At 43.9% G+C, this 16,580-nt stretch overlaps 1 protein-coding gene across 1 annotated transcript in view; it reads right to left on the bottom strand.

Annotated features, from left to right (window-relative positions):
* The window catches only part of PDE4B (phosphodiesterase 4B), a 489,843-nt gene that overhangs the window by 408,039 nt on the left and 65,224 nt on the right, over positions 1-16,580 (bottom strand). Inside the window, exons 2-3 of the mRNA XM_060231968.1 lie at positions 1,254-1,367; positions 219-454 (exon numbers count right to left, since the gene is read on the bottom strand). Coding sequence (XP_060087951.1) covers positions 219-454; positions 1,254-1,295 — 278 coding nt within the window. The 5' untranslated portion in view covers positions 1,296-1,367. The remainder of the gene's footprint in view (positions 1-218; positions 455-1,253; positions 1,368-16,580) is intronic.

Below are 16,580 nucleotides of genomic sequence, written 5' to 3'. Positions count from 1 at the left end.
GCTGGCTGGCAGCCTGGAGGAGCCTGCAAAACTGCAGGATCCCCCACTGGGACCTGGGGACTGGCAAGCCTAATCTTAACAAAGACTATGCTTATGATTGGTCCACATATAAAAACATACACTTTCTAAAGAATGATTAAAAACACCTTTAACTACATACAGCATTCACTGTAAATAATTCAAATGTCCCAAATGAAATTTCTCTTTAGAGAACCTACCTATCTTGATACGTCGTAATGGCAATGCTGGGAAGAGTCATCAGAGGCAAAGTTGTGGGTCTGGAAACATTCTCCCTATCTGGTGTTCTTGTTCTTTCGCTCTGCCTTTGGGACAGTGGTGGCAGCTGCAAATTACCAGAACAGCATCTTCTTCCTCTCCACAGGTCTATGCCAAGGGTATTACTAGATGCACTGTAAGACTTGCTGAGGCCACATTCCAAATAATCTTTAGTATTCTGCACAAACAGATAACATTGTTATCTATGCAAGTATGCTATTCCATAAAATTAAAATAGCAAAATAGGTCCAATTAAAACTGAAAAAGTAGAGTATTATGAAAATCACACCTTTTGATATATTTCCTATTTTGGTTCAATTGTTTTCATACATTTTAGAAAACTATGTGACTAAGTTCAGGATAGTTAATTGCACTCTCACTGCAATCTTTACAAAAGGTTACAAGTGAGTGAAAACGGAAGACAAAAGATGATATTGGAATGATCTAGTGAAAACGCAGCACTTTTATGAGTCTTTGCTCTCAATGGAATAAGTTCTTTTCTGCTGAAATCAATGGGACATAAAAATGCTTTCAACTTGTATCATGTCGAATGGAACATGCTAATAAATTGTAAGTTTTATTCAATGCTCCTCCAACCTATAGAGATCTATTTCCTACGAATCCAGCTGAAATGGGAAGTTCAATAAACAGAAGTCAAGTAAAAACACTAGGGCTTTTTAAAAAAAACTTTAATTTTACTTTAAGACCAGGGGATCAGATGATTGGGTTTGGCTGCCAACTACTAACCAGTTATAAAATCCAAACCCACCACTGTATTACCTGTCATCAAAAGCCAGGTGATATATACTTCTGGCATTAGAATGCACTGGCATTGCTTGAAGATAACAGCTGTGCTGCAGCACTTCTATTCTTGCAAATAGTTTATTGTAAATTCCTGCATTAGTATGAACATCAAACAAACAAGTCATGCATCTTTACGTGTCTGAAAGTAAAGGTAAAACAAGATTTACACTTACACCCTCAGCTGTGACAGTCATCACACTTCTGCTTTTCTTCATGGTTACAATGAAAAATCCTTCTTTTTATGTCAAGCAGTTCTTCTCAGTTACACTTCTATCAAACTAATAAATCTATAAAAAGGGAAGAAAATGAATATAAATTTATAAATTTATCAGACTTTTAAATTGCACATGCAGTTTTGTTGTGGAATTAAAAAAAAAAAACATCCAAAATGAAGTGGGGGGGATGTAGCCTAAAAGACTAGAAAAAAAATAGAATTAAGAACTGAAGAGGCATTAAACTTAACTTATCCTTATAACATATGCAGTTCTTTCTTTGAAAGAAAGGAGATACTAGGATCTTTCATAGAGAGGTTTTCTCACAGTTTAGATGCCAAACTGCAGTGGTTTTTCTCCAAGCTTCCCTGCAACACTACTGACCATTTGGTGTCTTTCCATGGTTTCCTTGTCCTTTCTTTTTGCTGTCCTAAACAACCCTTGATCTGATTCTGAGAAACCATAAAGGAACAAGGAGCAAACCATGGAAAGACAAATGGACAATGACATTGTAAGGAAGCTTGGAAAAAAAGACACTGAAAACTGTGGAAAACCTTACAGATACCAATATACTTATTTATTTTCCAAACTACAAATATATTCCAGCTCCAGACATGTAGGTTTACCAGCCAATACAAATATATCAAGATAGTGTCAATTAACCAATCTTTGGTCACTTGAATAATTTAATGAAACCTCTGTATTTTAGGCCACTTAGAGAAATATTGTATCATCTAATAGAGAACGGACATGGCTGATCAATAGAGCACAACCCTCATGTATACAACGGTTTCCATCCCAAATCACCAAGAATTTCTCAAATCCAGAGTTAGCAAACCTAAGTGGCAGAGCTGGGAAAAACATCTACCTAAGAACCTGGAGAACTGCTGGCATGCAAAGTCAGCAGAACTGGACTAGCTGGATCAATGGCCTGGCATAGGATGCTTCATGGATAGATTCTACAAACTGTGAGCAAAGTTACTTATATACAGATTTTCCCCATTTTCCCCTTCTCCAACAGTAAGAGACGTGATTTTGCCCAATTATTCATTCTCATTGCAATGCCCCTTCACAGTAGACAAGAACCAGTGTAAACACCATCAATTATTTACCTCACAGATAGCTAACATTCAGTGAATAATAAGATACTTCAGGCCAATTCTTTAAAAAAACCCAAATAAATTGATTTTATTCAATTATCAAAAATATAACAGTAAGAATCATTACCCAAAAGTCAATACAAGTACAAAGAAATATCATTTGGACAGAAATACAGAATAGAGAAACATCACTCTAAATAAATTTTAAAAATTAAGTATCTCCGAAGACTAAATCAATATAACTATCAATCAACAAGTAAACTTTGGGTTTAAAGATGTAGAGAAAGTACAACTGATACAATATTACCTAAACAAGATATCCTAGATATTCTACAAAGAGCTATGTTCTTCCAACAGGAGCCTATAGCAGTTTTAGCAGAAACAAGTAAAGAATCTACAACATCAGAGTGATTCTGAGGTAAAAGATGAGCAGGCCAAAAGTTGAAAAAAGTGTTTCAAGAACGAAAGGAATCTCAACATTGGTGATAGATTTAACAAAGGGGAAAAAATCTCACTCTAAAATGTATGCATTTTGTCACACTCCCACCAACAATGTGTGAATGTTCCTTTTTGTTTACAGCCTTTCCAATAAAAAGGTAATTGTACAGAAGATATGTGAGAAATTTTGCAAGGAGTGGCATACCAAAGTGTCATAATTTTCAGCGTTTGACATCTAACAGAAATCGTAGAGGAGCAGAATTGGTCCATACCTCATCAGTAAGGCAAGCGTGACAATCCTTCTGCCATGCTAATTTATAGGGTAATGGTATGGAGTAAGGATCATTCAAAAGAAGAGTGTAAAGAGATGAAATTACGCCAAGATTTTGGGAATTATATTTATATATGATGTGCTCCAGTTCAGCCAGTGGTTTGTTAAATTGTGAATTTCTGAGTTGACTGAACACATGGTTCAGTTGCATATAAAGGAAGCATGAGACACGATGGTCCAATTTACATTCTAATGCAGATTTCTCCAAGATTTTGTGCCTATCAATAATACGGGTTACATGATGCTTTCTCCACAATTTGAATAATGAGGCATCACAGCCAGGAGGAAACCAACTTTGATTCAAAAAAGTAGAATAACAACACATTTTTGGGAGGAAATGTTTACCTTTTACTTTCCAAAAATGTATAGAAGAAAAATAAAATCATTGTGTATATGGACTTTGGGCAAGGGACTCTGATTAGACCATATTATGTCCTCCAACGTACAAGGATATAATAAATCACTGTAAAGCCAGATCCAATCTGGTGGAGAGGAAGTACATAGCATCTTGACCACATTGGATATAAAAATGGCTTCATGATACTTAAAAAGGTCAGGGAAGTTAAAGCCTCCTTGGGATCTACATTTGCACAGAACTTCAAAACTTATTCTTTAGGCCAATTCCTGAACAACTCTCTGAACTCTCTGTGTTATTTAAGTTTGTCCGGTGATGCAATCAAGGAACAGAGTGGTATTTGTGTTAAAGTTACCAACTCTGGATTGGAAAATTCTTGGAGATTTGGGGGTGGAGCCTGGGCAGGTTGGGGGGGCTGGGGAGGGGAGAGACTAGGGTTGCCAATCTCCAGGCTTCAGATATCAGTTTCCTTGGGGAAAAGCTGGGGGGGGGAGGGTGAACTGTTTAGTATTATACCAAGCTGAGATCTCTCCCCTCCTCAAACTCTGCCCTCCCCAGGCTCTATCCCCAAATCTCCAAATTTCCCAACCTTTAGGGAGGGACGGTGGCTCAGTGGTAGAGCATCTGCTTGGTAAGCAGAAGGTCCCAGGTTCAATCCTTGGCATCTCCAAAAAGGGTCCAGGCAAGTAGGTGTGAAAATCCTCAGCTTTAGACCCTGGAGAGCCGCTGCCAGTCTGAGAAGACAATACTGACTTTGATGGACCAAGGGTCTGTTTCAGTATCAGGCAGCTTCATATGTTCATATATGTACAGTTGGCAACCCTAAACAGGGACCTCCAATTTTTGCAAGAGGAATTGATCTCTGTAGCTTAGAGATCAACAGTAATTCCAGGAGATCTTCAAGCCCCATCTGGTGAATAGCAACCCTAGTGGGTGTTAGTCCTCTGAAATTCACAAACTAATAGGCTATCAAACGGAGGACGATGGCATTATATCAACAAAGAAAGAAGAAATACCAATACCCATTTAAGCTACCCCAAATGACTGTCACAATCACAACAATGTTTCAAGTGTTTAGTGATTGCATACAGTGGTGGAAAGAAACAGAATTTCTTGACTGCTCACCAAATCCATGTATTTATCCTCAAGACCTAGATAGCCATATTTTAAACCAGGTTTTTCAGCATCTCCAGTCCTTCATAGTCTAATGCATGTAGTCCTTACCTGCACAGCTGTTAAACTGGTGGCTTAAACTACTTAGGATGAGCTCAAAAAAGTATTTGTGTGTTTGTGTGTGCGTGTAGAGAGAAACACTTCCCTGAAAAACAGGGCCTGCAAAACCGAGTTATTTCGAGTTATTCTCTGTGTGTGTGGAGACAGACAGAGAGAGACAGAGACACTTCCCTGAAAAACAGGGCCTGCAAAACTGAGTTATTTCGGTAGGCCTTTGGCACCTAAACCAGGAGAGGACTGCCACCCTACACTACTGAGAATTGGAATCACTACGGGCTCACTGTTAGTAAAGGACGATCCCACCTAGGTTGTTGCTTAGCAGCACCATAAAATGTTTTAAAATGTTTTAATTGTATTTTCTGTGTGATGTTCTGAAGTTCTGAACTGTTTAATTGTTTTTACTAGTTTTGAACTGATTGTTAGCTGCCCTGAGTCTGCTTGCAGAGAGGGCAGGATATAAATTAAAGGTAATAATAATAATAATTGCCCTGAGGTGACATGGCATTTTTATGTGAGGGTGGCTCAATGTAAATGTTACATCTAACACAAACACACCTAGCATGCCCACAGATTGGTAGGTGATGCTATCTGTTCATCCACCATGTATAGGCTATACATACTTCTAGTGCAGTTCCAAGAAAAGTTATACCCTTCAAAGTCTATGAGTTCATGAGAGCCCAAGGATGTTCAAGACTTCTTCATGTAGTGGCACACCCGCCCTGATCCTGTTCTATGGGAAGAGTGGGCTAAAAATTGAATAAAATAAAGAAATAAAACAAAAATTTTGCTACTGCCTCTGTAATGGCCTGGAGGTAAACTTTTAGAAATGCAGTAAAAGTAGGTTTCCCAATCCCCAGGTCGCAGCGGGGGATCCCCCATTTTTACAGGCTTCTCCCTGCCCCCAACCAGCTGGCCGGCAGGGGAAGCCCCCCCCCATAATCACCATGTAGTTTTAGAGCTCCTGAAGGTCTGTTTTTAAAATATGTGCTTTTAAGGCTGAGCAGGAAGCAGGAAACAGAAAGGGCTTTGAAGAACGGCCCCTCCCTTTGTTTTGCTTTCATTTTCAGTAAAGTTCTGCAGGAACAAGACCCAGTAAGTATTTGTGTGTGTGTGAGAGAGGGAGGGGGCAGGAGATTTCCTGGTTTGGAGGCCCTCCCCCCACTTTAGAAAGCGTGGGGGGGAGGGAAATGTCTACTGGGCACTCTATTATTCCTTATGGAGAACGATTCCCATAGGGAATAATGGGTTTTGGGGGCTCTGTGGGGGCTATGTTTTGAGGTAGAGGCACCAAAGTTTTAGTATAGCATCTAGTGCTTCTCCCCAAAATACCCCCAAGTTTCAAAACGATTGAACCAGGGGGTCCAATTCTATGAGCCCCAAAAGATGGTGCCCCTATCCTTCATTATTTCCTATGGAAGAAAGGCATTTTAAAAGGTGTGCTGTCCCTTTAAATGTGATTGCCAGAACTCCCTTGGAGTTCAATTATGCTTGTCACACCCTTGTTCCTGGCTCCACCCCGAATGTCTCCTGGCTCCGCTCCCAAAGTCCCCAGTTATTTCTTGAATTGGACTTGGGGTGCGGTCAGACGGAACATTAACTGGGATTCACCCACGCCCCCAATGCGGAGTTAAACCGGATGTCCAGACAGCCACATCTGTCAACCGATGTGGAGTCGTAATCATCCCGGCTTGCGCCACATGTATATCGGGATAATTTGACTGTGGACAAAGTCCGGTCCTTTTTTGAAGACTCATGACAAGGTCAAGTTTTTACAGTGTGGATGTTCGGCGCGGGATACAGGCACGACAGAACACCACCCTTTCCCTAGTGCTCACTGTTGTAGTTTGTGTATTCTTCCACTCGATGAACCAAAAGGCATATTCCTCAAATTAATATAAAATTAAATGCCAAGGCATTAAAAGAAAGGAAATGTAACCTTTTCCCAGATGTAAAGAATATAAGAAATGCGTTTCTTTCTTTTTTAAAATCGACTGCACAACGAAGTAGTCCCCCGCCAAAACTTGATTTGAAATCCACTGGCTGGTTGACGGGACTACTTATTTTCCTGCCTATCGCTCTAAGCACTTTTGCCCGGCTTGCACAGAACATTTTGAACATGCTGCACAATATGGCTGGAGTTCGGGGCTTATCATGGAGGAGAGAGGAGGTTTTGGACTTGCTTGCACTCTGGGGGACTTCCCGGAGAGTTTGGGTGAGTTTAACCTGGTATGATTACTTCTCAGCCACTCCGTTTCTAGGTGTCCTAGTTGTCGAGCTATGTCATGCGCTATGCTATAATGTGTGTTTTGACCAGTGCTTGACAATTTGGATTCTGCTTTCCATGCTTCTCATCCAACACATGCGGTGCATGAGTGAGAATTGCCTCACATCACTCCTCCAAGACTTGGACTAAGGGAGACTTAATTCTCTCTACAGAACACATAATCACACTGGACCTGGTTCGGGTGGATGTGAATGGGAGTGTTGGCACAGGTGAGGGGCTTGTTGAAGGTGAGTTAGCGAGGGTTGCCCTTGCTAAAAGCTTGGTTAAATGTTTACAGAAAATAGATTGCTCTCTTCTCCTGGGGCCCTCAGCCTGGGGGGGGGGGGTTTAGGTGGGAGCACTGTGAGACGGGGAATCATCACAGTCTTTAACCATGCCCTTTGAGAGGTGATGATTTGGATCGAGACTCTTATCTCGAATTATGGCAGCAAAGCATTGCTGACTGCAACACCGCACCGACTGCCTGATGCTGCAAAGGGCATTCATTTCCCAAGACACTCCTCAGAACTCTGCTGCAGCATTTCTAGCTGATGTCTCAATTGCGCGTTTCCCTGGGCCAGACTTTTCACCCTTGCTCCTTTGTCTTTCCCCTAGCTGCTGTCGTTTCCGCAACGCCACCAACTACACCTATGAAGGAGAAATCTGCTGTGAGCGACAGGAACCCTGACAGTAAGTTTGCAAGTGGAGGAGGTGATCTGACCCTCAATTAAAACTGCTAATCTTGACTCTTATCTGGGAGAACAGGGTATCTCTGATGGGATAATCCCGGCCCTTGCTGGCACACTTTTTAAGACTTGCCTAAAAAGTTTCCTTCACCCTTGTCCATGTTATAGACTCTCTCATACTCGGCCTTCAGCAACCATGTTGCATGTCTTTCTTCCCTTCAAAAACTCCACAGCTGGCTATTGAGTTTGGAATGGAGGGAGTTTTGGAGGATTTCTGTTGCCCAAAAGGTGACCAATGACAAATCCAATCCTCGTCACAATTTCAGCCTGTTACTCATGGTGCACGATCATTCCATCAACCTTTATTTTTGTCTTTCCCCTATAACTTCCTTTTCATCCTGTGCCCTAGCTCAGTTTCAGTAGTTCTCACAATTTTTTAGGGCAATGTAAGAACCTGCTTTGTGGAGTTCTATGTTTACACCGCAGGTTTAACAGGTAACTGTATCATTTTATTCAACTTCAGATATTCCACCAGGAGCACTAATGTCGAAGCTGACCCCTAGGTCACGCGAGGCCGTTTTGAGGGCTAGGAGGAAGAAGGTTTCGGTGCTTCAGAAGATGGGAGAGCACCTCACGCAGCAGGCCACTCGTGACAAGTCCATGATTGCATCCTCACAACAGGAGCACCTGGAGGTTCTGGAGGAAATGCGGGCCTCTCAGCAGCAGCAGGGAGCCTCTAGGGAAACCATGGAAGGCTTTATGAAGGCTGCAGTCACCATCATGGGGGACATCTCGAAGACCTTGCTTCCCTTGGTCCACTTGATAACAGCACGTCAACTGAACTTCAATGGAAATGATGCCACCTTGAACAGGGTGGGTGATGGCGATTTGAGAGGGGCCTGTGTGGGTGATGCTGCCCGAGAGCCAGGGTCCCCTAAGGACTCCAACATTAATGGCAACAATCAACGCTCCAGGTGTGCCCCAAAAAGGAAAGCCCCCTACACACCACCAAACTGAAATGTCATGATGATGGTGCAGCAGAGGTTGGCTATCAAAAGTCCATTGGCTATAGAGCAATCACGACTAAGTTATTGGCAAAACGATCTTAAGATTCCTCTAATGTCATGCCATGGCAATGCTAATGAGTTGGTGTCATTTCCCCACAGTTCATGCAGGGTTTGGCCTAAATTGAAATCCGCCATTGTGCTGGTTTTCTTAAAATAAAGGCTCCTGAATCTGCCATTTCATAGTAGGTTTTTATTTAAACATCTACATTAAAGCTGTGGTTGTGAGTGGGCATGGCATGGGCCCTCACTACGTCACAGAGAATGAGAATGCCACCCTCTATGAAAAGGGGGGGGGGGGGCAGGCCAAGCCAAACCGTGACAAAAACCATACAGTGAACTGTAAATCAAATTCAGGGAGTGCTTCGAGGACCAACACTGTCTGCCTATGCACTCCTCTTAAACTGAGGACAACTCGACCAGATACCGGACTTTCCAGATACCACAATGTAAGGAAATGCTCCTTACAGAACATAGAGAACCCTTCCCCTCTTTTCTCTTTTCTTAAAACACCGTGCACACATACACACTCACTGTACACGCATCCACACACGTAGAAGACCGTAGAGCTGGGCAGTTAACAGATCAGCTCTGGGCAGCACATAAATCAAGTCCTTAAAACCTGGACAAGGTTTAGTTTTAAGGCACTCGTTTAAGTCCCAAGGGCCCACTAGGAAAAGCACCACGAACCCTCGCCACAGCAAAACTTCTGTTTAACCACATTTGGACTCGCTGGGGGATCCCTCGAGTCATGGACTCAGATTTAGGCTCGCATTTCATTGGGGAGGTAACCAAAGAACTTTGCAAAGCCTTAGGGGTAGAGCAGCGCTTCCATATTGCGGGACACCCACAAGCGTCCGGAGCAATCGAACGGACTAACCGGACCATTAAAGAGGCACTGCGTAAAGTAGTCAAGTCAACAGGCAGGGATTGGGATAAGGGTCTGTATCCCAAGGAACTCATGCTGTGCAAAGTAATTAAGTCTAGCTACAAAGACAATGACAGCAGACTCCCCTTTAGCAGTTACGACATTCGTGGTTGTGACAAGGAATGGGTCAGACCCCCCAAATGTGATTTTATTATGCGTAGGAACCAGAATAACAACTCAGCAGTTGTATTGCTTCTCTCATGAAGATACACTAAGACCTTTGGTAGCAATGCACTGTGCATATGTCCCAAAAGGCCCACGCGGACTGCCAACATCTCCAAAGACAACCCCAAGCGTCACTCCAGTCTCTAAAGGGTTTAGAGAGGATATGGGGCCATACTGTGACATAGCCATTGTGTCGACCGCAGTATGGAAGGAAGGGGATCCCTTTAAAATTATGATATCAATTGGCTCTAGAGAAGAAAAAGAGGTAGCTCTCTCCATAAACTCGCCCACAGAAGAGATATTCCGATACAATATAACCGCATGGAAGGACCAGAATTGGATAGTTATTAAGACAGAACTAGAGAAACAAGGTCCTCCAGACTGGTTTTTAAAAACAGACAACCTGTGCCACGAGAAGCAGGTGGCAGCCATGAAGTATGCTAAATTGGGAGCTTTTACTGCAAACCTTCACTTCAAGGAAGGGAACTATACATTGACTATAGGAACATCTGCATCCACACAACTGCAATTTAACCCACTAATACCTAATGATGAGACTCTATTAGACGCAAGCTCACATGCAATTGGTTCACATGTAATGAAAAGATACATACGGGAGGAGGTTCTAATCCAGCCACAGATGTCATTAAAAGAAATTAGGGTTAGCCTTTTTGGACTGAGCACCACAGAGAGACTACCACAATGCGCTCCATACTTGGAACCCAGGAAAAACGGCTGGGAAGCATGGCTTCAATGATGGGTAGGAAACACCCACCACGGATCCAAAAGGTCTACAGGGGACTGGCTAGCACCAGTCGCTGGGGTAGTGGCAGTGTTAGACTCCATGAATATAGAAATTTGGGCCAACAAATTTGCATATGCCACTTCTTACATTTCCCAGATGGGCAAACCCATAAATGTTTCCTTTCACACAATATCCGCGGTACAGCATTCCATCAGCTCTATCTTGGTTAATTGGGAAAGACAAATTGAAGAAGACTTTGCACTCTTATTAAGAGGCACTCAGTCTCTATAGGTTAATATGTCTTTGGCACTGGCATGCACTCAAGCCCAAACCATGAATGTAGCCATGGCTATGGGAATAATTAGACAGGCAGTGGAAGGACATATTCCTATAGAGATTAAGCAATTAATTACACCCAAAATTTCAACCTTGGAACTGGAACTAGAAGCATGGTGGAACCTAGTAAATACCTCTTTCATGGCTGAGACCCATGAATTAAGACTTCTCCTTTTATTAATTTATGCAAACAGTTTCTTTTATGTGCATCCCATCATCCCGCTAGGACTACAAATGGGACCTAACGAAGTCCTGTGCTCTCTAGACTCAGATTAATGGGCTAGAAGTGACAATGGAGAATGGGAAGCAGTAAACCTGCAAGCATGGAAATACTCTTCCCTGACACAGGAGAAAGTATAATAATTACATCTTCTCCCCAAAGCTTTCATTGAAGGGCAATTTTTGGTCTGTGTTTTCTCTAGCTTTTAGTTTTTCTGTCATTTACTGTAATAAGGAAGGGCTAAAGAGTCATAGAGTTATGGGTCCGAACCAGAGAGTATGTCAGCAAGGAGGAGACAAACTCCAAAGGCCCAGGCAGTTTAGAAGTGATGGATCACAGAGACAACACACAACGAACATTTCCATTTGATGAAGGATTTGGATCAGACCCTTTGAGACCCTGGTAATGCAGCCCTAAATGCATAACTGCATAAGGGACCAGTCTGGTCATAGCCTAAATTCCACAGCATTCCTCTGGTAACCCTGTCCTATCGACTGACTGTAAGATAAGAAGGACAAAGTCAGGTCGGTTCCTTTCCAAGTATTTCCCTACCTTGCCTAAAAGTTTTGGGAAGCTCCTCCTCCTGCCCCAAGCAGAGTTTTTTTTTTTTGGGGGGGGGGGAAGACCATTGTTTTGCCGCTCCCAATCAGCCACAGGCTTGAGGCATTTGCATGATCCCACTCTGCACATGCTCCAACCTGAAGCCAGGGCGCAAGGAAAGAGGGGAAATGGAGTCCGTCTCCCATTCACCAATTCTTGCAAGTTCAAGGTTAGCCTTATTGGACTGAGCACCACAGAGAAACTTTTAGTTTTTCTTTCTTTTACTGTAATAAGGAAGGGCTAAACAGCCCTAGAGTTATGGGTCCAAACCAGAGATTATGTCAGCAACAACAAAACAAACTCCAAAGGCCCAGGCAGTTTAGAAGCCGTTGAATCATGGAGCCAACACACAACAAACAATCATTTCCGGGTGCTCCAAATCGGCACCTGGACAGACGCTGTTCTGACCCATTGAGCCAATAAGAGTCTGAAGGATTTGACTAAGGAAATGCATCTGACCTTTTAAGCCCCTGGTAATGCAGCCCTTCTCTGCATAACTGCAGAAGGGACCAGAGCGGCTGTAAGATCCAGCCAGAACAGCGAAAATTAGCAGTCTTTTTCTGTCGACCCTACTATAGCGACTAGCTGTATGGTCATCAGGAGACCAGAGCTATGTGGGTTCCTTATAACTATGAATTTCACTTCTGGTTAAAAGAAGTCCCTGTTCTTTTCTAATTTTTTTCCCACCCATGAAACATGTGTCTTAATTGAAATGAAATTACTTGCAGTCTTGCTCCCAGACGGCCGCAGGCTTGAGGCATTTGCATGATCCCACTCTGCACATGCTCCAACCTGAAGCCAGGGCACAAGGAAAGATGGGGAATGGAGTCCACTCCCATTCACCAATTCTTGCAAGTTCAAGGTCTATATTTTACTGAGTAAAAGGAGGGCTTAAAAGCCCCAGGATGTTGTGACAGGAAAACAGGCCTTTCCAGACTCCAGATATCCTAGCAGTAAGAATTGCTGCGTTTAGACTCTTATAGCATCTTTGGAGCACCAGCGTCCAGCAAGCAATTCATTACTGCAGGGTCCGGAGTTGACACCTGGGCAGAAACTGTCTTGGCCCTCTGAGCTGCCCAGTAATATGGCAGTCAACCCAACTTCTTCCCTAGTGATCCATGATCCTGAAGTATTAGAGGGATCTGGAGAGGGAAAGAAGTTGCAGCCAAAAGTGCCAACTCAAGGAACCTGGCAGTGAGTTTGTTCTGACCCAAAGAGCCATCTGGGAGTGCAGCCCTTGCTCACATAACTGCAGAAGGGACCCAGAATGGATATAGGGTACCGAACCAGGAATCTTGGCGCAGCGACTTTCCGCGATCACCCTTGTCTACCAACTAGCTTTCAGGTTCGAGCAAGGGTCCTGTACTGACAGCATTCCCCGCGCAGCAGGTTTTCACAAGGCTATAGACACAAACTGTATACCTCCTTCTTGAAGCAATGTCTGTGTATATGTTTATTTTTGATAAGACCGTCATTTGCCCCTCATTCCCAGCCTGACTCGGTTTTGGCTCATTTGCATGACCATACTCTGCACATGCTCCAACCCGACGCATAGGAACAAGTGAAGCCAGGAAAGAGAGTTCTTTTATTTTGGTTTTTTATATATATATTTTTCACCAAAAAGATTGGGCCGACCAGCAGCCCTGAGGATTAAAAGAGGGCAGGCAGTGACACTTGCCCCCCGGAGCACGTGCACTCCTTCTAAAAGTTCCGCACCTCCAGGGCCTCAAAGGGCCAGAACAGAGTCTCCCCAAATGCCAAACTGCAAGGGCACCCGGAGTCTGACTGGCATGCGAGCCCCTGAACGAGGAAGAATGACTAGGCCTGCCCTCTTAGAGAAAAGTCAAACTACAAAGTTCTAATCAGTTGCAGTGACTACCAATTAATACATCTTGTCTTATGGGAAGAGGAAAAATCTGCATAGGTCCTCCTCCTCGGACCCTAGCACACAACCCCTTCCATAGTTTCCTCGTAAATCGCCTCACCCACCAGTGGGAAGCAGGACCGATTAGGAATCATGACGTGTCAGGTTGAGGGGTGCCATCTCCCAGGTGGGAGACATGCTCAAAATCTCACCGTCAGACACTCATGGTTGTGCCTATATAGTTGTGAGTTTATTTTTCAACAAGAGAGGTGTGCCAGCCCTAAAAAGGGCCAGCTTTGATGTAGTTGTGTTGTTTGAACCGAGGAGTGTGAATCTTATCTGTTGTCACCTTTGCGGTGCATATTTCTTGTGGTGCTGTTAATGTGAAGTCAGCACGGAGTCAATGAGAACAGAAGCAAGGAGGGAGAGCCCCTGCTCTTGCAAACTGGGTTCGGAGCAGTCCGCCCCAAGCTTGAGCAACCCCTCTCAAAGGGCCCATGATCCTTTACCCCCATAGGTGGTTAGGTCTATGTGTCACAAGTTACCCCAAAAAGGGAAAGAGCCCCTACCTAAACAGCAGCAGTCCAGCATGACTTGAGGTCCAAAGCAAGTGACCTGTCTAGATTTATGATCATGGTTATCAATATTTTATGAAATATATTTATCAGCATGCCTTGCATGAATTCATTAGCATTATCCAGCCCATGTTCCAGATATATCTAGTAGACGCTGGTAATGTCTGCACGTGGACAGGAAGTATGTAACACTAGACTACAAGCCCCCCCCCCCCCGCTTCCAGCAAAAACAGTCTGGTTGAGGGACGGACCCTATGTGTAGTGACAGGACGGGTTGAGAAGTGGAATGTTCTATCTTTCACCATGTAAAGGGGGAATCCTCCCCTCCCCAACAGGGAGGGACTCCAAATAGGCCCTAAAAGAGGACCCAGCTTTATGGCCGGCCCTCCAGAGCCACAAAGGCTCTAGTTTAAAAAAGAGAAAGTGGCGCACTGAGCTAACTTCCCCGAACCCAGTGCAAGGGGAGAGGCTATCCAGGAAGAGCCATACTCCCTGGTTCAGGCTGTTAACTCAGTGACCGGTGACTCCCGGGAAACATGACTTTCCGCATGAAATAGTGCATGAAGTATGCCAAGTAATGTACTTTAAAATTAGAGTGTGTGACCAATGCAATAGAAAATGTTACCCTAGAACTGTAATGTTGAAAGACACTGTACTTATTCTTATGAAAATTAGATAGTAGTAAGGAATTGCAATGTATTAGAATAGATATAGAATAAAATATGAATTTAACTTGTAATCTTGGATTCCAATATGAATGTATGCTTTTATACTGTGATCAATTGTGTGCTTTTACCAATCGAACATTGCTGCTTTCCCGTCGTCCCGCATGACACCCATCTTGGCCATGGAGTGTAAGAAGTTGCACCGCAAGGAGCTGTCCAGGCGAACGGTTTTCAGCACTGCAAGGAGCTGTCCAGGCAAACGGTTTTCAGCAGTGATCATGGAATCCACCATGGAAGGCTAACACCACTTGCAGCTATCTTCCCGCCAGACCAGACTCCATCACAACGAAGCAAAGGACTCACGTACTCACCAAATGTCACCTTTGTACACAGTAACCACCCCACCCTGTGCGAGGACAACTCTCCAACCGCCACTCTTTTTGTCTCATGGAACTCAAGACAAAGACTAACACCAGGAGAAGACTAAAAAAGAGGAAGAACTTCTGTAGCCACAGTCAAGCTCCTTTGTGTAAACCGGTTGTCACCTAGGCAATAATTTGAATCGCTATTGTCACCCTTTTGGTAGTATTAAGTACATCCCCACCCAGGGACTTCCCCCCTATTCTTCTCCCCAACAGTCATTTTGGAGCCACCCCTGGAACCATTTCATCTGGGCAGTAACACCAGGTTCCACAGATCTAGCCTGGTCAGTCACATGCACCCAATTAAGTTCCACCAATTAACTCGCTATTGGCTACTGCAGAAGTCCAGTCCTTATGGTCATTGCAGAGCCTCCCCTTTCTCCTCCCCAAGACCTCATTGGCAGCATTGCCTGTGAGTAGAAAGCTGAGCCAAAGGGAACATTGACAGACTCAAGGAATGCATTTTCATTGGGAAAGGGGAGATCAACGACCACCACGATCAGGATGACAGTGCAAATGGTGGCTTGAGAGCTCCCAGGATTAGATTAGATTGGGTGGTAAAGAGGGATTAGACAGTTTAAGGGTCCACATTGACAGGGGGGAAAGGGAGGTTTGTGGACTCTTGGACACGATAAATTGACAATACAGGAAATTTAAAACCTCCAAGGACACACTGAAACGTGCAAAGCGAGATTGACAGCAAGCTGAGTGAAAATATCAACTTATTTTAATAAACACTTGTAAAACCTGGGGATTGGGACAAGTGAGGATTGGAGAAGGATCACAACACCAAAGAAAAAGTAAAAACCAATCTTGGTGACAGGCATGCCTCACCCGCTTGTAGCTCATAGGTTGCAATGACGTTGGGACGCTGGGCAGCACGGCACATCCATAGGCATTTAGTGTCAACTCCATGAAGCCACGATCCATGCTGTATTGCAAGGCATGTCAAGGCGCGTGCCTACGCACACACTGAAAGTGTGCAGTTAGCGCTGCACGTACAGCACGACTCATCTCCAGCTGCCGCTCATCCACATGGTCGTCCACTCCTTCATCATCATCCTGAACTACCACTGGAGGAGTGTCTTCTGGGAACATCACAGCATCATGGCCTCTCGCGTCACAGAGGTTGTGTAAGATGATGCAGGGGGCAACTATAGCGTTGACATTGCTAATGTCCACGGGGATCTCCGAGTTCAGGCAACGCCATCGTCCCTTCAACCTTCCAAAGGCATGTTCCATGACATTTCTGCATTTGTTATGCGCAGCGTTGTACCTAGCCTGCTCTGGTGTCAGGT

This window comes from Heteronotia binoei, chromosome 2, assembly GCF_032191835.1.
Source record: "Heteronotia binoei isolate CCM8104 ecotype False Entrance Well chromosome 2, APGP_CSIRO_Hbin_v1, whole genome shotgun sequence".
Taxonomy (NCBI): domain Eukaryota; kingdom Metazoa; phylum Chordata; class Lepidosauria; order Squamata; family Gekkonidae; genus Heteronotia; species Heteronotia binoei.
Note: the sequence above shows the minus strand (reverse complement) of the source record. Positions and strands in the feature narration are given on the sequence as shown.